The sequence below is a fragment of the Neurospora crassa genome, linkage group VII (assembly GCF_000182925.2).
Source record: "Neurospora crassa OR74A linkage group VII, whole genome shotgun sequence".
NCBI lineage: Eukaryota > Fungi > Ascomycota > Sordariomycetes > Sordariales > Sordariaceae > Neurospora > Neurospora crassa.
This window is the reverse complement of record NC_026507.1, coordinates 3,292,993-3,315,845: the sequence shown is the minus strand read 5'-3', so window position 1 is coordinate 3,315,845 and position 22,853 is coordinate 3,292,993. Positions and strand designations below refer to the sequence as shown.

At 52.1% G+C, this 22,853-nt stretch overlaps 7 protein-coding genes across 7 annotated transcripts; 3 read left to right on the top strand and 4 right to left on the bottom strand.

The window, feature by feature from the left end:
• Positions 1 to 443: 443 nt before the first annotated feature.
• On the top strand, positions 444 to 1,752 carry NCU02212 (hypothetical protein). The gene is made up of 3 exons (XM_954438.3): positions 444 to 964; positions 1,197 to 1,351; positions 1,483 to 1,752. The coding sequence occupies exons 1-3, from the start codon at positions 495 to 497 to the stop codon at positions 1,584 to 1,586; spliced, it is 729 nt and encodes a 242-aa protein (XP_959531.2). The 5' UTR covers positions 444 to 494; the 3' UTR covers positions 1,587 to 1,752.
• Positions 1,728 to 4,295, bottom strand: NCU02213 (hypothetical protein). The gene has a single exon (XM_954335.3). It carries the CDS (start codon positions 3,874 to 3,876, stop codon positions 2,038 to 2,040), a length of 1,839 nt encoding a protein of 612 aa, XP_959428.3. The 5' UTR covers positions 3,877 to 4,295; the 3' UTR covers positions 1,728 to 2,037.
• A 2,370-nt stretch (positions 4,296 to 6,665) lies between these two features.
• tah-2 (tall aerial hyphae-2) lies at positions 6,666 to 9,864 on the bottom strand (the record flags this gene model as incomplete). Its single annotated transcript, XM_954336.2, has 2 exons — positions 7,641 to 9,864; positions 6,666 to 7,554 (listed from the first exon to the last, which is right to left on the bottom strand). Exons 1-2 carry the CDS (start codon positions 9,836 to 9,838, stop codon positions 6,666 to 6,668), a joined length of 3,087 nt encoding a protein of 1,028 aa, XP_959429.2. The 5' UTR covers positions 9,839 to 9,864.
• Positions 9,865 to 10,026: 162 nt separating this feature from the next.
• Positions 10,027 to 12,852, bottom strand: NCU02215 (hypothetical protein; the record flags this gene model as incomplete). Its single annotated transcript, XM_954337.2, has 1 exon — positions 10,027 to 12,852. The coding sequence occupies one exon, from the start codon at positions 12,850 to 12,852 to the stop codon at positions 10,492 to 10,494; it is 2,361 nt and encodes a 786-aa protein (XP_959430.1). The 3' UTR covers positions 10,027 to 10,491.
• A 568-nt stretch (positions 12,853 to 13,420) lies between these two features.
• On the bottom strand, positions 13,421 to 16,154 carry gh76-6 (glycosylhydrolase family 76-6). Its single transcript, XM_954338.2, has 4 exons — positions 15,428 to 16,154; positions 14,895 to 15,370; positions 14,588 to 14,833; positions 13,421 to 14,520 (listed from the first exon to the last, which is right to left on the bottom strand). The coding sequence occupies exons 1-4, from the start codon at positions 15,582 to 15,584 to the stop codon at positions 13,918 to 13,920; spliced, it is 1,482 nt and encodes a 493-aa protein (XP_959431.1). The 5' UTR covers positions 15,585 to 16,154; the 3' UTR covers positions 13,421 to 13,917.
• A 1,604-nt stretch (positions 16,155 to 17,758) lies between these two features.
• On the top strand, positions 17,759 to 18,762 carry NCU02217 (cytochrome c oxidase-assembly factor cox-23). The gene is made up of 3 exons (XM_954537.2): positions 17,759 to 18,075; positions 18,175 to 18,310; positions 18,388 to 18,762. Exons 1-3 carry the CDS (start codon positions 18,011 to 18,013, stop codon positions 18,433 to 18,435), a joined length of 249 nt encoding a protein of 82 aa, XP_959630.1. The 5' UTR covers positions 17,759 to 18,010; the 3' UTR covers positions 18,436 to 18,762.
• A 246-nt stretch (positions 18,763 to 19,008) lies between these two features.
• Positions 19,009 to 22,789, top strand: NCU02218 (hypothetical protein). Its single transcript, XM_954538.2, has 7 exons — positions 19,009 to 19,308; positions 19,372 to 19,737; positions 19,795 to 19,884; positions 19,955 to 20,596; positions 20,655 to 21,501; positions 21,563 to 21,681; positions 21,751 to 22,789. Exons 1-7 carry the CDS (start codon positions 19,165 to 19,167, stop codon positions 22,621 to 22,623), a joined length of 3,081 nt encoding a protein of 1,026 aa, XP_959631.1. The 5' UTR covers positions 19,009 to 19,164; the 3' UTR covers positions 22,624 to 22,789.
• Positions 22,790 to 22,853: the final 64 nt, after the last annotated feature.

Here is a 22,853-nt window from a genome sequence, read left to right as displayed (position 1 = left end):
CGTGACGTCTACTGGTCTCGATTCTATTTCGAGACATTGTATCCGTCTTCGTGAGACTGCATAGTATCGTCCGAAGATGTAAAATCTGACGCTGACTGACTTTGATACTATTCTCATAGTCTAGCCGGCAAGAGCAAACGAACCAGGCGCCTTCCATTCTAGGTAGACGGGCACAGACAAAAACTATCAAGGTTCTCACTCGAGAGTTTCGCCAATCCACAGGGCAGACAGCACCAAGTGCGACACCCTCCTTCATTCCTTCAGCACAATGGAGTGAAAGATAGAGCTCATCGATATCTCGCAACAGATTTTCAAAATCTTCACATACAAGTGGAAGCAACATCACGAAGTCGATATCCATCTCTCCATTTCTTCTTCAGCAATCCGTCTACAACCAACCAAGATCTCAGTCACCATCATCACATCACCATTGACGAGATCTCATCAACAACTTCCACAACCCAAACAAACATACAAACAAACAATCACCAAAAATGCATGAACTCTCCATCCTCTCCGCCCTCGGCATCTCTCTCCTCGCCTCCTTCTCCTTTCCCCTCGCCCTCACCCACCCCACAGCTTCAGCTTCAGCATCTCCAAATTCAATCGCCACACTCTCCAGGTCCTCCCTAGTCACTCCCCCCCTCTCTCTCGCTCTAACTCCCCCTCTCCCTCACAACAACAACGACCACAGCAACGACAACAATGAAATGATGATAACCGGCAACTTCTCCCGCTCCTGCGCCCAAATCACCCTCATGAACGGGTACTTCCTTGCCGCGACTTGTCGGCCTATCGAGCCGGCCGACGACGTCTTTGGTGGCCCAGAGGAAGAACATGAACAAGTGGAAGGGAATCAATCCCCAGAGGAGGAAGAGTTCAACCAGCTCGACCTAAATCTGTGTATCGGGTTCGACCAGGGGAGTGGTGGCTATATCCCTGGGAAGTTAATCTGGCAGGTTTTGTAAGTCCTTCTTTTTTTTTTTTTTTTTTTTTTTTTTTTTTTTTTTTTTTTTTTTTTTTCTTTTTTCTCTTCTTCTTTTTTCCATTCCTTTACTTCATCTCATCTTCTTCTCTTTTCTTTCTTCCATTTATGATTCTTTTTTTCCGTTTTATGAGCGCAATAGCTGCTGCATTAAAGGAAATACCTACAGGCAATAAAGCTGACAAGTCTTGAATTTCACTTACAACCACAGAGGCAAATTCGCAAACTACTGCACTGATTGTAACCTCACAACAACAACTGTCGGCCTTCCGGTGCGCCTGTCTGAACTCAAGTGTAGCTGTGTCCCGATGACGGCGGCGGCGGCGGTGGGTTCTGATGCTACTGTTATTACCGTCTTGGACCTTGGTATGTTTTTGCTTTTCCTCCTCTTTCCCTCTCATACACACACACACATATATACCGAGGACAGCTTACGTTAGTTTGATAAAAAAAGAGAAAAGAAAGTAAAGGGCTGACGACGATATTGGTCTTTGTAGACGAAGGCGTGGAAAACAGAAATGGTACACTCGTTTGCCGTGGCGGAATGGGGTCAGGAATCGGTCCTGGTCCTTTTCCTGCCTATGACCGAGGATCAGACTGAGGAGGGAAAAGTGTGGGAAGAGAGCGAGACGGACGGATCCTTCTGCCGGTTGTACCTGTGACGCAGGCGATGCAAGTTCAAACTTCTCCAGTGCATCGCGAGTCAAAGCACATTATATGCACACACACTACACAGTAGTGAGCTCCTTGAATTTTGGCGTAACGTCAGTCCTGACTAGGATCAACTCTCGAAAAGACCATTTCTGGGTCATCAACCCATCTGCAAGGTGTTGTCTACATTTACATTGAAACAAAACAATCCGTCGAACGCCGCCTTCCATGATATGATGTAGCCGTTCGGCATACCCAATGCCGCCATTCCCAACCAACCCAATGATGCCAAGCCAGCCGGCTTAATGAATTGAAATCCCGATTAATGCGTAGCCCCCAAAACTGAAAATGTACAGTCCTTCTAGATGTTGTAGAGATGAGATATCGTCTTCATATCGACCTCAAACCTCCCAAACCAACTCAATCACCTCATCCATGCTCTCGCCCACCGCCGGTCCAGCAGCTTTGTGCACATAAATCTGTCTGAACCTCTTCTTACCCTTCCTTGGTGATATCCATGCTCTGCCTTCCTTTGGCCCTCCGCCCTCTTTCTTATTGGTCGTAGACTGTGATGGTGGCTTTGACGGTGATGATGATGAATCCTCCTCCCCAACATCAACATCTACCAATCTCCAACTCTTCTTCTCCTTATTCACCTGCAACTTCCTCCTGACCGGACCATAACTAAACGCCCACTTCTCCTTCCGTTCCGCCTCCTTCCACGTTCCCTCCACCCTTGAGAGGTCAATGTCGTCGAGCCCATTGGCAAGGCCAGGGTATTGCGTAATCGAATACCCCAGACTCAGCAGACTTTCCTCCTCTTTCCTTTTCTTGTTGTCTTTAGAAGAAGAAGAAGAAGAACCAGTCCCGAACCGAACCCTCATCAAAAAACAATCTCCACAAACCTCCTTGGCCACCCTCGCCATCTTGGCCACCGGCGCGTGGTACCAACTCTTCCAATGATGCAGACTCAGCACCGGCCAGATGCCGCTCTCAAAGAAACCTGAGGGGTCCCCTTTGATATCATGCTGGTTCAGCCCCTCCACCAGCGTCAGTCGGGTTCGTGTGTGCGAGTAGATGCAATCCCGCAAGATTCCGTCGCCGGTTTGGACCGAGGCGGTGGTGATGCATTGCTCCAAGTGGGGTGCCAGTTGTCGCGCTAGGGGCAAAGACAAAAAGGAGCCGGCGCCGCCAAAGGCCATGAAGCCCCAGGCTTGCACGGCCATGAAGTCATCGGATAGAGCGCCGAGCCAGGCGGGACGGGTGTGGTCGTATCGCGAAAGGGTTTGGGAGAGAGGGGAAAGGGAGGGGAAGAAGGTGTCGTCGTCTAGGATGGCGAGCCACTGCGGAGGCTGGGGTGACTGGGACGAGTCGATGACGGAGAGGAGTTCCTTGATGACGAGAAAGTGGTGGTGCTCGACGGGCACGGGACGAGGGTCGGGTTTGCCGTCTTTGAGGTTGAGACGCTTGAAGACCTTGGGAGGGACGAAGGTGGCGATGATGCCTGCGGCGCGGTATTCCTCTTCAAGTAAGGTTAGGTTGAACGAGTTTCGGGTGCTGTCGTCTTGGTGCTCGGGAGGAATGGCGTCGGCGATGGTGCCGACCAGACGGGCGCCCGTGCCGGCTAGCCAGTGGGCGAAGGCCGGAATGGCTTCGCGCATGCGCTGATACTTGGAGGCGACGCCGAAAAGCAGGTGCGGGTACTGGGCGTCCTTGGGGTAGGGCATAGGCACCTCGAGGGCAAGCGGCTCGCAGGGGATGGGCTCATCGTGGGAGCACGAGGTGAGATCGAGGGAGGTGGTGTTGGTGACGAGTGGCCCGGCGACGTTGGTGATGGCGCTGCGGTCGAAATTGGCCTTGTAGACGGGCTTTATGCAGCGGCGCGAGTAGAGGATGTTGTCGGTTAAGCCAAGCTCGGGGCGACGTAGGAACTCGAGGTCCTTGGGACACTGGCCTGGTTCGAGCTTGGGTCTGTAAGGTCGTTGTGCGCCTTTCAGAGTGGTCTGGTCTGCTGGTGTCGGCGGGTTGCTCCCTCCTCTTCCTCTTCCTCCTCCTCCTCCTCCTCCTCCTCCTTGCCCTTTCCACTCCCCTATGCCTCCCCACTTGTCAAAGGTGGTCGGTAGTAGAGAGCCATGATGACGTAGTCGGGCGATGCTCCACAGAACAACGATGAAGACGAGGGTGACGATGATGGAGAAACCCCGAGTTGGACGCTGGAATAGTAGTACCTTCATGGTCATGGTTTCGACATTTGAACTTCCAGTGACATGAACCCCCAGTGATGTCGAGGAGTGTCGAGTCTTGAAGATGCAAGAGTGAGCGAGCGAAGCAGTCGTAACCAAGGAACGTTGGGTTCACGCAGAGGCGCGATCTTGAGCTGCAAGTAAGTAGGGTAGGGTCTGGGGTGCCTTTTGCCTTGGCAGAGGAAGGAGATAACGAAGGAAGATTAAAAGAAAAAAAAGGAATGGAATATCGGGGATGAACAGAGAAAGAACAAGAAAAAGGGAAAGGAGGAGAAAAAGGCAGGAACCCTCTACACGGACTGGTAAAGGTGTAACGGACGGTATCGGTTACAAGTCACGGTGATCCCTTTCCCATGCGGGCTTCCGTACCTACCACTTTCTCATCGTTCGTCATTCGTTCCGTCCCGCAGTTCGTATATCAGTCAACTTTAGTGTTGGTGGAGTTCAAGTTCCTTGCGTGCGAGAACAGACCTTGTCCCCTTTTCCTCCTCCCGCCTCTCAGCTTCTTGAACGCAGCACCGTTCCAGTTTCGAGCCGGGAACTTGGGATGCATTTGGCGGCAAAAAACAGGGATGGGAGGTTGAGAAACATTAGATTTGAGACAGCAGCAACAGATCCCCGGAACTCTTGCGACTCCACAAAACCTCCAGACGACGTTGCAAACCCGTTCCAGTGTGACTTGCAGTGCGTTGCATTTGCTACTTTCAACCGCCAGTCGGCCGATCGCGAACATGGGAGTGGTGGACTGGTGGACCTGGCACTTGCTGATCTGTCATATCGTGGTGCTTTAACCCTTCGATTTCCTGTTCCTGGTCAGCACCTTTTTCTATCCTCTTCCAAGGAAGATGGATGGGGATCGTTGGAGACTTGAGAGCCACTCGACTTGATAAGTTGCAATATCCACACCGCCGATCAGATCATTATCGTTAACAATTCCTGAAACAAAATCTGTTGCGCTTTCTGGAGCTCCTTCTTCCGCCATCATCTCTGGATGGTATTCAGAGAGATGAAAATGATTTTAACTGCAAACGGTCTTCTTGGTTCGGTAGCCGTTGGAAAACCCCAGATAAGCATTTCCAGGGTGACAACGGCTGTTCTTTGATGCATAGAAGTGGACTAGTATACCTAACAGCTTTACATATGAGCCACTAAGCGAGTCAGTTAGTGCATCCATCGTCCCCTCTAGGTGAACCCGCTTTTCCTTCCGCCTCCCCCACAAAGCCAAGTCCAAAGCCAAGTCGGCCAAGAAAGACGACAAAGTCCAAGGGACCGACCTCTCTGTTTTTTCACCACTCAAGGAAATGAATGAGAAAGATGATTTTTGCACACATGATAAATCCCTCAAGATAGTTGCAATATAAGGGGCTTCTTGCTCACGTCGTCAACGAGAATTACGCCCCACCCCAAGCATTATACCGGTCCTCATCCACACCACCAATGGCCGGGGGCATATAAAAAAAAAAGGGGGTGATCGACGTTACCACACCACTGCCACAAGATCAACCATGAACACTCAGAACACTACGGTGTTTACTAACCAGAATAGTCGAAAAGCCGTTTTGTAAAAGAGGTACAGTTCAAGCCTGGGAAAGCATAAACAAAGTGCTGAAGAAGATTTGCGCAGTATCCATCAGAGGTATACCGTATAGAGTAAGCCGGGAATTTAGAAAAAGGTATAGTCAGGAGAGAGAGAGAGGATGCCATTGTTGTTGCTGTTGTTATCTAAACTTCTGCAAGAGGTCCTTCTACTAGAAGGGATGATCCTGTCCCGCGTCCTTTCACCCATGTTTTGCATTCTTCGGGAATAAAACCGAAGTGGTCGTAATGATGAACCGATCGATCATGGACTGTCCAATACGGTTTGCGTTGTTTGAGAAAAGACCGCGACGAAACAATGCTGGGGACTACAGAAGATCTGGATCGCATCGGACAGAGTCCATTAGAGATTCGTTCCATTTAAAAGCTGCCTCGAATTTATAAGCTTCAAGGGTAGAGCAAAGGTGATAGATGCGTGAACGAGTGTATCCAAGATGTGTATCGTAATGTATTCGGGTCAATTTCTTTAATTTTTTTTACGACCATTCGCCTACCTATCTGATACTTACAGTCAACCTAGGATGAGGATGGGTTCAGTTCAGTTGATGGTGACATGAAATGCCTAGTCTCATTTCACTTAATCCCCGTCGTTGCAGACGGGAATCAATTTAGGTGCAACAAGAGAAGGATCTCCAAGAGAAGGAAGCAAGCTGTCTGTCAATGCTCAACCCATCCATCATCAGAAGATTTGGGTTGGTTACTACTCTCTCACCTCATCGGGTACAGCATCCCATCCCATCCGTCAGTTCGTCCGTCTGTATCAAATTACCTTGTATTTACCTACTGCCACTGCCGTGTCATTTGTCTTTGTACAACCGCTGGCTGTGTCATCTGCCCGTGTCAAACGCATGTATCTACCCGCTCCCGCTCCCGCTTCAAGTAATAATTTCGAGACAGAGAGAGAGAGAGAGAGCACAGCAATACGGAAATAAAGTAGGTATCACGACCAAAACCCAGCCAGTTAGTCGATATAACAAATATCCCGAGTGAAGCGTCAACAGTTCGTTCGTTTATTTCGTGTGTCCTATTCTAGTATCGTAGAGCACCAGCTCGGAACATGAATAGCACAATCCCTCTCTCCCTCTCTCTCCCGTCCCCTCTGCGGTTTCAACGTCCAGTTTTTTTTTTTTTTTTTTTTTTTTCCTTCTTTGGACCTCCTCCGCTGCGCCAAAAAATTTTTTCGAAACAAATCAAAAGTAATTAGCCAAATCTATATGCCCATCCGTCTCCAACAACGGAAACAGATTGAGCGCTCCAAACGTCTGATCCGCATCCGAGTCCAGCGAGCCGCCCATGATGGAGAACTCGGGCGTGCGAGGAAGGGACTCGGTCAGGCCGAGAAAAGTGGTTGCTGTTGTTGATGTTGACTCGTGTCCGCCGAAAAAGTCAAAGTGGTGATTCATGTTGTTGTGGTTGCTGTTGAAGCGGCTGACGACGGGGGAGAAGACGGTGGATGATGGTGTGTGTGTATGGGCATGGGCATGGGCATGGGCATGGGGATGATGATGGTGGTGGTGGAGGAGGTAATTGTGATGATTGTGTGAGTTGTGGTGTGTTCCAATGTGATATGATGAAGGTTTGGGTGGTGGTGGTTGTTGTTGGTGTCTGTGAGTACTACCATCGCCGCGAAGACTTCCAGGTATACCACCGAATTGTCCTCCTACTGAGGGGTTTGTGTGCTGGATGCTTCGTTGGTAGTGGGATTGTTGGTCGTATTGATGTGGATGGGAAGTGGGGGAGGTGTCTCTGAGATTTTCGTGGCCGTTGGTGATGTTGTTGTTGTTGTTGTGGTTGTCATCTGTAGTGTTGTCCCTGGAGTTTCGACGAGGTATAAGACCAAATAGTTGAGAAGAGCTCTCCGTTCTTCGAAGTCGGTCTTGCATCTCCCTCTTTTCTAAATAGACCAAGGCCGTGTTGAGCAGAGACTTGGCGATAAGTGAGTACTGCACGGCGTGAGCATCGGCTTCGGCAAAGTACTCCAGCGCTGCGATGGAGGCACGGCAGTACTTTTCGATGATACGACCAAAGCCTCCCAGAAGGCCTAGGCCCAAGACAAGCGAAGAGGCAAAGAGCCATGACCTAGATTGGGGGGTTAAGATACATAAGAGCAAATGATACAAGAGAACAAGGGCCGAGGAGGTTGGAGAAATAATACGGAAACTTACACAATCACGGGCGCCCGCCGAGCCATCAAACCTCTTTCAATCAGATCCTGGATCGGATCAACCATCAAACTAGCAGCATCAATGCAAGCATCCGCAAGTTTGGATTTGCCCGATGTCACCAGCCCATCTCTTGCTGTGGATGCTTCCGCCGGATACCCCTCGGCCAGCCTTCGCCTCAGTTCAACCATGAGGAACGGCCTCGACACCAGGATCACTGCATAATAATACGAGGCAAGCACCTGACAAGCTCCATTAACAACCATTGCCTCTGATCCCGCTACCGTCGTCAGTAGCGGCGTCTGTCTCGGGCTTGGCCGTGGTCGCTCCTCATCAATCACCCGCTTCAGCCTTTGCAACCACCTAGCCGACCACTCCCTCAGCTCCCTCGAGATACCCTCCGTCAGCTGCGGCGAGATTTTTCGCCTCGAGTACACCTCCAACACGATCCCCTCAATGATCAAAAAGATCTGCGCCGACCCGTTCAGCAGATAGTCCCCACTGAAATCCGGATCCGTCTGCTCCCTCCCTTCGCCGTCCACGGCGTGGTACAGCACCGTGCAGTCAACGTCGCTGGTCGCGGGTGGTCGGCCCATGGACGTGCTAAGGAACAGGTCCACCACGCGCAGGCTCTTCCACAGCCGGTCGCGCTGGCGGTGAATCTCGGGATTGAAGCGTGCATTAACCTCGGTGCGATGAATTCCGATGCTGAAGGCCGAGCGCGCGGCGATGCCAAAGAAGATGAATGCGCCGTTAATCTGGCACGCCCCTAGCATGTAGAGCGTGATGAGCAGGAAGGACTGCACCGAGGCTAGGCCGAGGTTGCCGCTTAGGTTGGCGAAGGCAAGGTCGCGGGCATGATCGAAGTAGGCTTGGGCGATGCTTTCGGATTCGGGGAAGGAGGATTCCGGCACTCCTGACGGTTCGGACCGGGGGGAAGAAGATGATTTGTTGGTGATGGTCTTTTGGAAAAGCAGCCCAATGGCGAGGACGAGGTAGAAGACGGCCGAAGTGGCGTCTCCTCCTGGTGGTACGCCTCCAGTTTCCATGAACGGCCTTGACCGACCAAGTTGCACCGCCCAAGAAGTAATATCCTCAATCAACTGCCTCGGCTGTTGCGCCTGATCATCAAAGATATCAATGAGCCCGGCCGTGCTTTGAAAGTACGCCGTAACAGCCGATTCAATGATGGAGGTTTGGACGAGAGGAGGTCCACGCCCACCATCACCACCATATCCACGCCCACCACCGCCACCATATCCACCACCACCAGGAAAAACACCAGCAGCAGCAGCAGCACCAGATGCCTTAGGGTAATACGCAGCGTTGTTGTTCTCCAAAGCCGAGTACCCGCTATTCTCAGGCGCAAAGGCATCGGGATCAATGCGCGACGTGATCAGTCTCTGGACGGTGCGGAAGAAGGAGAGCGGGGCGCAGTCGCCGATGAAGATGAGTTTCCCCTGAGGGTCGACGAGGAGACGGCCTTCGCGGGGGACTTCGGTTTCTTCGTTGTGGGCTTCTGTCCCTGGACCAGGTTCCCGTGGTGGTTGCTCTTGTTCTTTTTGCTGTCCTTCCTGTTCGGGCTGAGTCTCTTGATGCTGCCCCTGCCGTGACTGTGACTGTGACTGTGGCTGTGACCGCCCTACGTTGCCTACTACGCTGCCTCCAGTGACTTCCCCTGGCAGAGATCTCCGGCTTGGAATTTCCGACTCTTTTGTCACGACCGGCGGCGTCTCTTTGCTGCTGTTGCTGTTGCTGCTTCTGCTCGAGGCCCGGGCTTGTGAAGTGGAGGCCGCTGGTGCTGGATGAACAACAGCATGACCTCCCCGAGATGAGCATGATGGCTGTGGTGATACCGCCGAATGCGCACCACCTCCATCTCCATCTGCTTCATATGGCTCTTGATATCCTTCCTGTCCTCCCTGTTCCCCTCCCTCCTGTACCCCCGTCAACCTGCTCGCCCTCACCCTCGCCCTCCGTTGTCTCGGAGGCGAATAAAGGCACAACGAAGGATGTTTCCGGCTCACACAGTAACCGCATGGCGTGGCGCCGTTGCACTTGACCTTGCGGCGTTTGCAGACGTCACAGGCGTTGGCCACGCGCGGGCGCGGGGACGGTAGGAGGCCGTGTCCGTGGTCGGAGGAGACGGGGGAGGCAACTCGAGCTTCCATCGATCCAGGTCCCGATTCCCAGGGCCTCATCCCATTGATGTGTGGCTATGTTCAGCGCCTTTTGTGGTTGTGTTGGTGGTGGATTCCATCAAACTGGTTGGTTCCTAGAAGTGGAAAACGCGCCAAGAATGTGGACTTAGTGCATGCTTTCTCCTCTTTTAGGGCTACTGAAGACAGGTTGCACTTGAACAACAACAAAGATGACAACAACAGCACTTGTCTGATGTAATTCTCAGTAATTTTCTTTGTCTTCTACCACAGACAATTGTCTGTCTATGTTTCTGTCTCATTCTACCTATGGGTGCAATCAATCTGCAAGTGGAAGAAAGGAGAGCAAATCGCAACCTGACCGAAGCTCATGGACCAAATAGGTACAAGTTCTTCTGCTTGGTATCTTGATCCATGATGAATACCCCTTCTTTCTCATCTCTCCTTCAAACACTTCTGCCTTGACTTTCCTGCAACTCTTTTCCGGCCCCTTTACCAAAGCCAGCAACAAAAGCAAATGACTTGAAAGCAACCAGGGTATCATGAACTCCAAAGGAAGCCCACATAGACTCCATGCCTGCAGACATCCACACATCCATCCAATCCTTTACAAAATTCCAACAAGCAAGAAGACAAACCGAAGCACCCAGCAAAACCAAATCCGCCCTGATTCAGTTTTGACCTGACGTCCTTCTTCAAAACATCTTGAACAAATCATCAGCATACTTGACGCACAACCGTCCCTTGATCTCCGCCGTCTTCGCATCCTTTGCGGCATTCAAATCCTCCGTGAATCCCTTCAGCAACTTATCCTGATTCTTACGAGCCTCCGCAATGGCAGCAGTGCCGGCAACCTTAGCAGCACCAATACCCGAAGCCGGCGTCTCACGATGATGGCTACTGACGGTCCTCTTCCCAAGCTTGGGAAGCGGAATCGGCGTGACGCTGTGAACAGATACCCGAGGACCAACGGTCGTAGCGCGGACTGAGCGAGCCAGACCAGCGGGCGAAGAATCAGGGCTACCGTTGCTGTGGTGGCCGTTGTGGTCGGCCTGAACCTGGGCTTCACCTCTGACCTTGAGGGTGCTGAGCTTGTTGACGTCCATCGAAATCCGTTTCAGGGCATTGAACAAAATGTCCTGACGTATGGAGGCACGGAGCTCATTGGCTTGAATGCGCTGCTCCAGGGCGGCGAGGTTCTCTTTGATGGTGAACAATTCACCTTGGAAGGTCTCGGAGTGAAATGAGAGATTGTTGTTAAACTTGACTACTTGCTTGGCAATGGAGAGCAGGGGATTGGTGGTCATGGTAGCGGCGACGTTGGAGGCGGTCATGGTCGCGGCGGTGTCCTCCTGCTCGGGCTCCATCTCTGGCTCCTGAGGCTTCGGTTCGGTGGAAACCCCCTCTGTCTTGCCTACTTTCTTGGTTACTTGTGCTTCAGGTGCGGGCGAAGACTGGGTCGCAGCAGCTGTATTGGCAACCTGGCCACCCTTCGTGGACTGTTCAGGGTGGGTGATATAGATGTTGGGAGCGACAACCTCGTCGATCTCGATGATCTGATGCTCCTCAGCCTCGTCTTCAGTCTTCTTAACCTTGCGGACCTTCTTGCTCTTCTTCTTCTTGAGAGTAGAGGCGGGCTCATAGACGATCTCCGTAACTTCATGCTCAGCAATGAGCTCCTTAATGTCCTTGGGTGCCGAAACAGTCTCGGAAGCGCCGCGGTACTCAGCGTCGTCAAGCTGCATGAGTTGCAAGTCCACCTCGGCTTGCGTGGTCTCGCCAACCGCCGTGGTATCGTCGACTGGTGTCATGCCATCAAGGTCCATGGCGTTCTCGTGCTCATCCTTAACACTGATCTTCTTGGCCTTCTTATGTTTGGTTTTCTTCGCCTTCTTAGGGGTAGAGGCGGTAATGGACTCATCGTCGTCCAAGACGTTGGATTCTTCAAGGCGCCGCTTCTTGTCCTTCTTGGACTTTTTGCTCTTTCTCGGAGCAGTCTCAGCGGCTGAATATCCGTGTTGCTCATCCTTGATGATAGTGGTCATCTCAACATCCGATTCTTCACCATTAGCAATGCCTCTTTTGCCAACCGCAGGGCTGACGACGACATGCTCTTTCACATGATGCATCTCGGTATCTCCGTGCTCGTCATCGCTGTCGTTCTTTCCCATCACGCGGTCCAGAATCTCATCAACGTCAGCCGGAGTGAGCGGATCAACTTCTGTTCCAACTTCAGCCCTGAAGGGAGTGCCGAGCTTGGGAGCAGCCAGAAAACCCTTGCTTGTCGGCAATGGGACGGGGGTGCATTTGTTCGACTTGGTGGGCAAAAAGTTGTTCGGCGAATAGTCGGACTGCATCATCGTGGGCATCGGTCTGGGAGTCTTAATATTGAGAGGCGAAGTAGGCGGGAAGTTCTGATCCAGAGTGTAGTTCGGGACGGGAGTCAACTTTTGGAGCTTGTGAGGCGACCTAGCTTGCGAAGTGATGTTCTTCTCATCTCTAGCATTGATCTTGTTGACCAGTGTCATCAGGGTAGCAGGATTCTCGACCTGAAGCTGGGAGCTTGGAGAGGGTGAAGCGGATCTCTTCGCATGCTCATAAAGAGGGTTTCGCGGAAGTGGGATGTGACTGTCTGAACGAAGTGGGACGTTTTCCTTGGCCAATCCGGACTTTGCGGGGACCGGCGACTGCAAAGGAGTCGAATAATGCTCGTCTGCGACAGAGCCATCAGGTGCGACGGCCTCTTGGAAGACAGTGGCCATGGGTAGAGTCGGGCTTACAGGCTCCTGCTTGATCTTGACCATGTCTTCCTCTTGAGGATCAATCTCTTCCACGGTGACGACAGTCTCATCCTTGGCAGAAGTGGTCGGGCTCTCAGCGCGAGCCTTGGTCTTCTTCTTACCCTTACTCTTCTTCTTTTTCTTCTCAGAAACGTGGACGCTCTGGCTCGGCTTGCTGTCGGGTGTCGACGTCTTACCCTCAGGCGACTTAGCGCCCTGCTTCTTCTTTTTCTTCGTCACAGCACCTTTGAGCCAGTCAGGCGCGTAAGGAGCCATGATGTGAGTCAAGAGCGAGATCAGCTTGAGGGAGTGACGATTGGGTGAATGTAGGGAAATGGAGAGATGCGCCTGGCTCGTGCTTCTCAGGGCCCTGATGGAAGAGTCAAAGAAGGCTTCGTAAGCAAAAGACCAAGGAGATAGTTGGCGAGAGAGAGAGAAGTTGTCTTGATTTAGTCGTCAAGGCGGTGTTGTTGGTGGAAGGTTGATGTTTTGGATAACCCGTGTAGAAGTAGAGTAGACGTAGTGACGGGGGGAGATGGAGGATGGAAGGAGTGAGAGCGGGAAGGAGGGGGGAAGGTGGAAGGTACGGCGTCTCCCAGTGCCAGCCAACTTGGTGTCTGCCTGCCGGTTTGTGGACCATTCACCCGCAGGCGCTCTTCCACTTGAAGGGTTCGTCAGTCACCCGGAGTTCAGATTGGAATTACAGTGGTTGCCGGGTAACGATGGTAAGTATCCTGGGTAGGTACCTACCTACCTCTAGGCAGTGAAGCAGGCCACTTGACAAGAGATAATACTCAGCCTCTTCTTCCGCAGTCACTCCCCGTCATGGCTGCCAGAGGTCGGTCATGGAACGTGACGGGTTAATTACTAGGTATCTACACAAGATGAACGAGCCATTGCTGATGTTTTCCATTTTATTATTTCCGGAAAATGGAGTCCGAAATATCAAAGAACATCCGAGTACACACAGCCGCGTCCACATAACCACGTCGACATTCCAAAGTTGAGATCCTAAGGCACGTTCTCTCTTCGTGTGAAGGTTTCGATATTCCCGCTACGGTTGTTTCAAGTTTGGGTTCTTTGTATTCCAGTCATCCTTCACTTGCTTCAGTATGCACGTTTCCCAAGAACATGATCAATTGAACAAGTATAATGTCTGAATTTTGTATAAGCCAAACCTAGCCCAACCCGCTACCAAAAACGCCTGCAATGATGATAACTACAAATGGTATATGTGTGAAGTGCCGGCTTGATCTCGGATACAACGCCAATTGTGACCGCTCAGCCACCTTTTGCAATAAAAAAGATAAACGCTTGGTATGTTTGTACGTTTTCTCCTGCTTAGTTCTGACTTCTCATCTCGCCTATCCCAGTCGCCAAAAAGAAGTAGGTTCCCAGGATAGAGCACACCACAAAGGCAGTAAGCACTCCTGCGCCCGCCTTGTCCCTCTCGGTAAGCTCCGACATTGACATGACCGTCGCAGGCGTCCCTCCCGCATTGGGGTTGCCGCGACTCTGACCACCGGTGTTATTGGTAACCAGAGGCTTGACGGCTTCGTGCTCCTCCGTAATCAGATACGTCGTGAAGGCGGCAAGGGCGCTCATCTCCTGACCGGCAGGGCCGTTGCTCACGTCGCCGTCGTACTTTCCGACATTCCAACGGTAGCCGCATGTGCCGTCAGGCAGGCAGCTGTCGATAACACCCTCGATGTTGGTCTTGAAGGCCTTGACTATAGGCTCTCGAACGAGATCAGGCGCCATGAGGGCGGCCGTGGCTAAGGAGCGAAGGAGGTAGCCCTTGAAGGAATGCTGATCGATGTTGCAGAGAAGCCTGTCCGAGAGCTCGCAGGCGCGTTCAACCAAGATGCCCTTGGGGAAAAAGAACTCGAGGGTTCGGTTGACGAGTCCAGTAAGGGGCTTTCCCCACTGTTCAGCATCTTCGGTCTGCGGTGTTGAGGCTATGTTAGCTATCGAAGTCCTGGTTATTCGGTCATTGGCCAAAAAAGCTTACCATGTTGTACATGATGGCGACACCATGAATGATGATGGCTGCGTTAGCTGACCATTGGACCTTGTTGATGTCTGTGCAGTTTTGGGGGACATGACCACCGTCGTAGATGTTCCAGTTCTTATCGATGTAACCGACGTCCCTGATCCAGTTGAAAGTCTTCTCGGCCCATTTGGAGTAGGTGCTGTTGTCGGTATAGCGTGCCAGTCTTGCGCCGAGGTTGAAGAAACAGGCATTGGCGATGGTATTCTGAGCCATGTTAGTCACATGTAGCAGCTCAAGGTGAAGCCCGTAGCCAACCCAAACTTACCTTGTAATCATATCCAGCATTGGAGGGATAGATCTGCCAGCGTAAACCTCCGCCGCATTCGTCGTCGTGGCGGTCGGGGGCAGCTTGCGTGTTGAAGACGGCCTGGGCCATCTCAAGCCAATCAGCCTCGCCGGGAACCAAAGGGAAGTTGACTTCGGCAGCGAGCATGGCAGACATTCCCCAGAAGCCCTGGTCATCGTTACCGAGAGAGGCAGTCCAATTGGGTGACATGAAGCTGTTCTGAGGCGCATCGGCTTGGAAGACGATAGATTGCTGGGTTACGGCATTGTATGTGCTGTCGCCAGTGTAATGCCAGTAGTCGATGAAGGTCCCCCACATGGCACCAGCCTCCCACCAGTAGTATGATCCATCGGGCGGGGGACCAGGAAGAATACCGATGGTTTGCCCAGGTTGGTTGCCAGTATAGTATGATATCAGATGCTTTGCGATGGTCTTTGCGGCGGATTTCACGGATGCTGTTCTCCGGGATTAGCTACCTGTCGTCTGGTGAAGAAAACTGGGTTGGTACTGACCAGTCTTGTTCAGGTCAACCTCGAATGTTGACTGTCCTGTAGTTGTTGTTGTTGTTGTAGTAGTAGTAGTTGTTGATTCTGTCGTTGCGCCGTATACACTGCTAGCGGCAGCGAGCAGCAACGGTGCTACGCCAGCGATCCTGGTGGCAAACAGCATGGCGAGTTTGAGACTTGATCCAATTCCATCCACGCGTTTGTTTGCACGACCAATGATATGACGTTTTCAAATCGATGTTATTGTATGAATGTTTGCGTAGGTACGTAACGAAGGTAGATGCCGATTTACAGAAACAAATGCATGGGGAAGCTGATTTGGTGAGCGAGGGACAAGCGTTGGGAAAGCCAGAAAGAAAGGCAAAGGGGTCCCAGATTGGTGTTGGTCGGGATCGATGGAACTCCCTGTAGCCTTGTATGGGTTGTGACCTCCACTCTGCAATTTGAGATGGTCGTGGTCCGGGGCGGCGGCGGCGATGATGGCGGCGATGATGGCGACACACGGGCAGTTTGACGGCTGGAGAAGAAAAGTAAGAACAACAACAACAATAATAACCACCCGTCTCCTCCTCAGCCTTTCCTCCTCCTCGCTCCTCATGAAGGTTCCCGTCAAGTGACGCTCCCTCCCCCTCCCCCCCCCCCCCAGTTCGTTCTCCCCGGGCTGACCTGACGTAAGGAAAAACCGTGTTGCCTGGATCTGGAGTGCATCGTCAAAGGGGGCCGAAAGGGGCGCTCATGCTGGGCAGGGATTGGCTGGGATGCTGGTTTGCGAGAGAAAGGGGAACGAATTGGGCGAACATTATATGCTCCACTTATGAAAGCGTCCAATAAGAGGGACAGCCGTTCCAAGCCAGCGCCTGGGGTAGTAGGGGAAGGATCGGACGGATGCAATGCGCACCCTAGTGTACTGCAATGTCCTGGGCAAGTGCAATTAATCCCTTCCCTTGATGTCCCTTTTCGGCCATGATGGGATCCGTTCAAGCCTTTTCTTCCCGACTCATTCACTGCAGGCGGGCTGTCAGGTCACTGTGTTCCTGAGTTTTGTGCATCAGGTCGCTGCACGAAACGAAGATTGGAAAAGGTGTGACAGCAATTGAAACAATGGAATACATGGCAATGCAAACAAGGCTCTACACACTGCCCATCACGATGATCAAATTCCACTTATTTGGTCCCTGTTTCCTGTTTGTTTCTTCCACTTCTTGCGTTGATCTCTCTTCGTTCCATTGCTGCTGACGGTTGCCTGTTGATGGCGCCTTCACCCCTTTCAGACCCTTTTCCTCTCTCCCCCCCTCCCCCTCAGCGGGAGCCTCGGCCAGGTGCTTGTCTCCAATGGAAGTCAGGTTGTCTTTCATCGGCCCATGTGAGACCTTGTTCCTGCTGAGTGGGAAATGGGAAATGTCCGAGACCCCCCTCCCCCACTTCGGACTCCGCCTCAACGTGCGCGACATCGACCAGACGGGATTGTAGTCGACTAACCCTGAAACTTACTAGCGTCTTTGTATTTCTGACCTTACAGGACCCACTTCTGCTGCTACTCCCGCATTTCTCTCCCTTTTGCCAAGTGAGGCTCCCGTCAACATTAGCTTCTAACAACATCTTTCCACGATTCTAGAACAACGTAAAACCTCAAACTCGGGAGAAGGTAGACGTGGTAACTGAATCTGTGGCTAGTATTGACGGGCGATACAAGGTGAGGGTCATCCACGTCTCTCCATGGTCCGTACTTGTAGTCGCCATGACAGCTATGAACTAGAGTCTGGACGAAATATCGAGGGACATAGCCATGTGTATGATCTGATCACAGAGACATGGGCGTACTCAAGAGTTACCGGTAATGGATTGAATATCGACAGTATCATCCGCGCTTTATGTATATCGAGCATGACAACCTAGTGGTCGATGAGTTTCATTTTCTTACCTTCAAGTACAGCTCGATGGCCTTTATACACAACACAAGTTGGTGGACGAGTATCGGATGAACACTCCTCCCGGACATGGTTCAGAGCGAGGTGATTTCGAAAGGTAAAAGAATATATAGATATGTAAAAGTGAGAAAGCCATATCACCCAACATACCTATTCTCTGTCCGTCATCGACAGACTGATGTTGCCGAGTGACATACTCCTTTACACGAGGGGATTCAGGGATTCAAGTATACCCCTAACCCTTACATCTGAACCCTGGGGTGCCAAGTGAAAGGAAGACCCTTATCTTGTCGACCACTGCATACGATAACCAGTTCACCCCACCATGACAGTCCACACCGAGGTGAGCTGCATGGTCTGTGCATAACATCTTTGGCTTCCCGTTGCCGGCCGGCGCGCGCGCGTGAGTTCCGATTCCATCATTGTCCCGAACCACGCCGACTTGTCCGTTTTTCCTTTCTGCAACCTTAACTTCAAGTCCAGAACCACTCCGGTGCCGATCCCTTGCTGCGCGACATCCGTATCCTTGCTCTGAGAGACAGGGCGCACCCAACCATCAACGACTTCCATACCTTGCCTCGATTCGACCGTTGCCGAAATACCTACTAGAAACCGTCGTCCGGGGAAAGATACAGCAAAACATACAAAGGAAACAGTCAAGATGGCGCAAGCTGGCAGTGAAAACAAGGAGCCATGGAACGAGGAGACCAGGGCCAAGTTTGAAGGGTATGTGCTGGTCTCTCTACCACACGGCATGACCGCGGACTGTCTCAGAGAAGAAGAAGAAAGGATAAAATGGCTGACCGCGAAGTTGGATACGTACAGAAAGAGTAGAAGCGAATACCTTGATCCGTGCCAGGAGGCCGCTCAGCGGAGTATACGGTGTCTGCACCGCAACCAAGGAGACCGAACCATGTGCTCGGACTACTTTGAGGCGTACAGGGAATGCAAAAAGCAATGGGTTAGTAATTCTCCGCTGCGGGATTGGGAGGTGAAATAGAAGAAGATATGCTAACGGGTTGACGACTGGGGATACAGATCGAAAGGAGGCGGGAACAAAAGAGGAAGGCGGGTGCGCTCTTCTGAGCTACCGGACTTTTTATTTAATGGAAGGGTATAATATGAGAAACAACGGCTAGAAGGACGAAAAAGAAATCTGAGCAGGAGGAGGAAGATCAACGTCGGCAACATTGCTTTTTGCGTTTGTATAAATAGTCTTTGTAAAGCACTTGCATGGGTAGGCGTTTAGGTTACGGAAGACGCGGAGTACCTGTTTGATCGTTCATCAAACGAGGACAGGGAGGGAATAGAGAAAAAAATGGGTGATATGGCGACCGTAGAAAGGGGGCAAAAGAAATGGTCAAGTAAAACATTAAAAACAACTAAGCAAGCCGAAGTGAAGATGGTCAAGTATGTATGATATATACCTATCTATATATATTGACGGTGAGGCCCGAGCCACTCAGCTCGGTCACGGCGGGGTCCCCGGTCTCGATCGATCACTGTACATCGGGCAGGTACTTCTACATGTATGTGTAGTAAGTACATAGGAGGGTACAGTAGTAGGCACCACGTCCGCGCTGTCGCACGAGCCACTCACATTCAAGGCAACGCCAAGCTCAACCTTTAAAACCTTCTGAATCGACAAACTCACCAAGTCAACAACAAAAGTGCAGTGCAACCCGGTCGAATCTGTGGCCTACGGTAGCATTCTTTTTATGACCCTTCTTTCCCATCTCCGTTCTCTCTTTGGTCAACCGTTTTTTTATCCAACGCCGAGATCGGGCAGGCAAGCACCCTGAGCAAACATCAACAATGTCTTATGGACGATATGGGCGCCCAGCCCTCAAAAACAGCGTCGACGTCCAGTTACAGACCGCCTTCACTGACAGCAACTGGAACACCGTCATTCGTTTGGCCGACAAGCGCTTCAAAACTCTCAAGGACCCTTACTACGAGGTAGACTCTTCATGAACTGCCTCTCACTACTTATCAGCCCACTCACTCACCACTTCTCATCAGGCTATCAGAATCGCCGCCGAGTCCCAGCTCGATGGTACCACAGAAAGGTGTACGGCACTGATCGCCATCGACGAGCTCGTCAAGTCCAAGGCTGTTCCCGACTATGATACTCTTGAACTGCTGGAGTGGGCTGCGCGAGACTATCTCTACGACACCGAGTATGCCGAGACGCTGGGTCCCCTCAGAGCCCGTTGGGTGAAGGCGAACCCCAAGAGCAAGTTTTCCGTAAAATGTCTGCAATCGTGCCTGGAGTATTGGGATCTCGTGAGCGCTCAGCAGATTGCCACGACGCTGGACAAGGCCTTTGCCAACTCGGGAGATCGCCAATACATGTTCTGGAGCATTACTCTCACCTACCTCCTTTCAGTGAGTCTTCGCTATGCTATGCCCCGAGGAACCAGTACCCACAGCTGACATGTCCAGGTTAGCCCCCAGTGCAGTGAGGCCAGCAAAAAGGTGTATAGCCTTCTTGTGGTCAAGCAACTTGAGAGGGCGGCTGATATCACTGAAAACGTATGTTGCGCCCAGAGCTCCTGCATCATTCACACTTCGTCAGTCAGAAAGTGCCTAACCCCAGCTTTAGGCCGAGAAAGTCGAGTCTAAAGATCGAGGCCTGCTTCAAGAAGAGGAGATCTCTCTTTACTACCGTGTCATGCTCTCTCATGGCTCCAAAGAAGACTTCATCAGCCGCATGCAGAGCCCTAAACTGGGACCTCTTGCCCAGCTCAAGGAGGGCCGCAAGGACTTGTTCTACCAAGCCCTCAATGCCTATGAGTCGTGGGGCGAATGGGACCGCATCTATGACCTTTGCCGTCAGGCTCTCAGACTGGGCCTTGATGGTGTGACACCGACCTTTTCCGTCTGCGACTACAAGGTGTGGAAGAAGTTCGCCTTGGCTGCCAGCAAGTCCAAGGATCAGGAGACTGCCCTGGGCGAGGTGCAGAGCATCCTCAAAGAGTTCATTGCGCTGAAGACCAACACCGCCATGTACAAGAAGAACATTGCTCTCGCCCTCCTCGACACCGCATTTCGCCAGCCAGAGGTACCAGGAAGCTCTGGTAACGACTCAGGCGTGACCCCGAGAGTTATTCAAATCGGCCTATATTTGGACAGCTACTTTGACAAATTGTCTGCCTTTGACGATGTCAAGGACTTTGTCGCAGAGCTCAGCTTCGAGGAGGTCAAGGGACTCATGGAGGAAGTCCTGCCCAAGATGCTGGAAGAGGTGAGTTCCCTTCTCATACCAATTTGACATAGCACCGTCACACTAACCTTTTGCATAGAAGTCTGACAAGTCTAGTCAGGTTATTCTCAAGTCACTAATCTGCAAGCTGCGCTACCTGCTCACCACTTGCACTCAGACACTCTCCCATAACGCCTCCGTGGTGGACGGCCAAGAGCAAGACAAGCCATACCAATGCCGTCTGTGCTCCACCCTTACGTCTCTACCATGCGAGAGCTGCTTGAGGAGCGTGGTTACCGAGGCCGCCCAAATATACCAGCAGATAGTCGACGACTCGGAGCTGTTGGCAGCAATCCCCCGTCTCGACAAGGACCCCCGTATTGACTTGGCCCTTGTCATGGGCAACTCGATCCTCAAGCTCTCTGGCTTGCGTCCTCGCACTTCGGATGTTGCTCCGGCACCGCTGCGGGATGTGAACCCATCGCTGTTCCTCCAGGCGGTCCTTGTCTTGGACACCCAGCTCAAGGTTACGCCTAGTGATGTCGCACTGCGCCTCCTACTGGCCCAACTCTACCTCCTTCTCGGATGCGCTTCCTACGCCTACCAGATCTGGACTCCTCTGGAAGTTAAGCGCACCATCCAGGACTCCCTCAGTCCTCTCTTCTTCGACAGGATATCAAGTTTGTCGCCAGGTCTGTTCACCGGTACCCGCCCATTGATGGAGCCGCTGCGTTCATACTACAACAACAGTCTGCACAGCAGCTGCCCCTTGCGGATCTGGGACGCGTTTAGCTCTGGGAGCTACAGCAGTATCTTGGAGATGACCGAGTTCGACAGCAAGCTGCGGAGAAGCTGCACGCTTATGATGTCCATTGTGGAAGAGCGACGGGCAACTCGTGCTTTTGGTGGAAAGATCGAATGTGAGATTGGCGATTTGGCACTCACTGGTACGTTGCCTTGATCTTGAACCATACCTTTGCCCCCAAGCAAAACTAACTTGATACCCAGAAAACATTGACGACACAACTACCCTACTGAACAAAACCGACTACGGTTCATTCGTCAACCTCGAAAGTCCCCACGGTCCTCCCATCCAGGAGTTCCTTCGTATCGGCCCCGAGCTTTCCGTAAGACTTTTTCTCCAAACCCTCTCACCTGCTTTTTGCTCTTCCCGAATGCTAACAACCTCCCGCCAGAACGAGCGTGCTCACCTCTCCTTCCTCTCCGAGCAATACCTCGATCTCATCCACCACAAACCGCCCAAGGACCACCGCCCTTACAAGCCCAGCGAAGCGGCCCTCAAAGAGCGCGCCTACACCTTCGAGACGCTCTCCCAACTCAACAACTCGCTCACCAGCTTCATCCACCGTCCCACCACCCCCGCCGCGCTCACCTCGCCCGAAGCAACCTACTACACCATCATCTCCCTTCTCTCCGCCGCCGTGCTCACCGCCCTCTCCACCACGCGCGCCGACCCGTACCCGTCCGAGACCATGAGCGTCATCACCTCGTCCATCCGCACCGCTTTCACGGGATTACGCACCCGCTTCACCTCTTCTTCCTCCTCATCCTCTTCCTCTTCTACCAACAGCACCAACGGAGTAGACGAAACCTTCTACTCCCTAACCGACATGCACACCCTCTCGCACGTGCGCGAAACGGCCCTGGCCATGCGTCACAGCGCCGCCTTTGTCCAGGCCTGGAACGACCGCGAACTGGCCCGCGATCGCTCCGGTAAGAGTACGCTGCACAAGGACGGGTTGGCGGAACTCAAGGCGTTGGATGCCATGGCGGCCAAGACCATCACGGAGGTGAAGGGGCATATACAGAAGCTGAAGGAGCAGTTGGGCGGGGGAGGGTGGTTGGATAAGATGCTGGATTGGACTTTTGGTGGTGCTGCTGCTGAAGGTACTACTGAAGGGGAAGGGGAAGGTGAGAAGACTGCAAAAGTAAGGAAGGCGGTGGAGGATGTAGTGGGTGGAAGAGAGGGGGCGGAGGAGTGGGTTGGGAAGGTGGTGGAGAGTTGGGGGCAGGGGGTGAAGGGGTGGGGGTTGGTGAGGATGGAGTGAATCGATGGATTTGGTATAGTTTAGGTAGGGAGGGGTGTGGTAGGAGGATAGATAGATAGGTATGTATATATTGGTAGATTTGTTTGGTAGAGAAAAGTATGGTTTAAGAAGTGCCGCAAGAGATGGGAATCGTTTGTTACCTGGGAACTTGAAAGGTAGGAGGGAGGGGCTTGCCTACCTACCTAGGGAATGAAACGGATTGTTTTAGACGCATATTGCCTCGAGCTTCT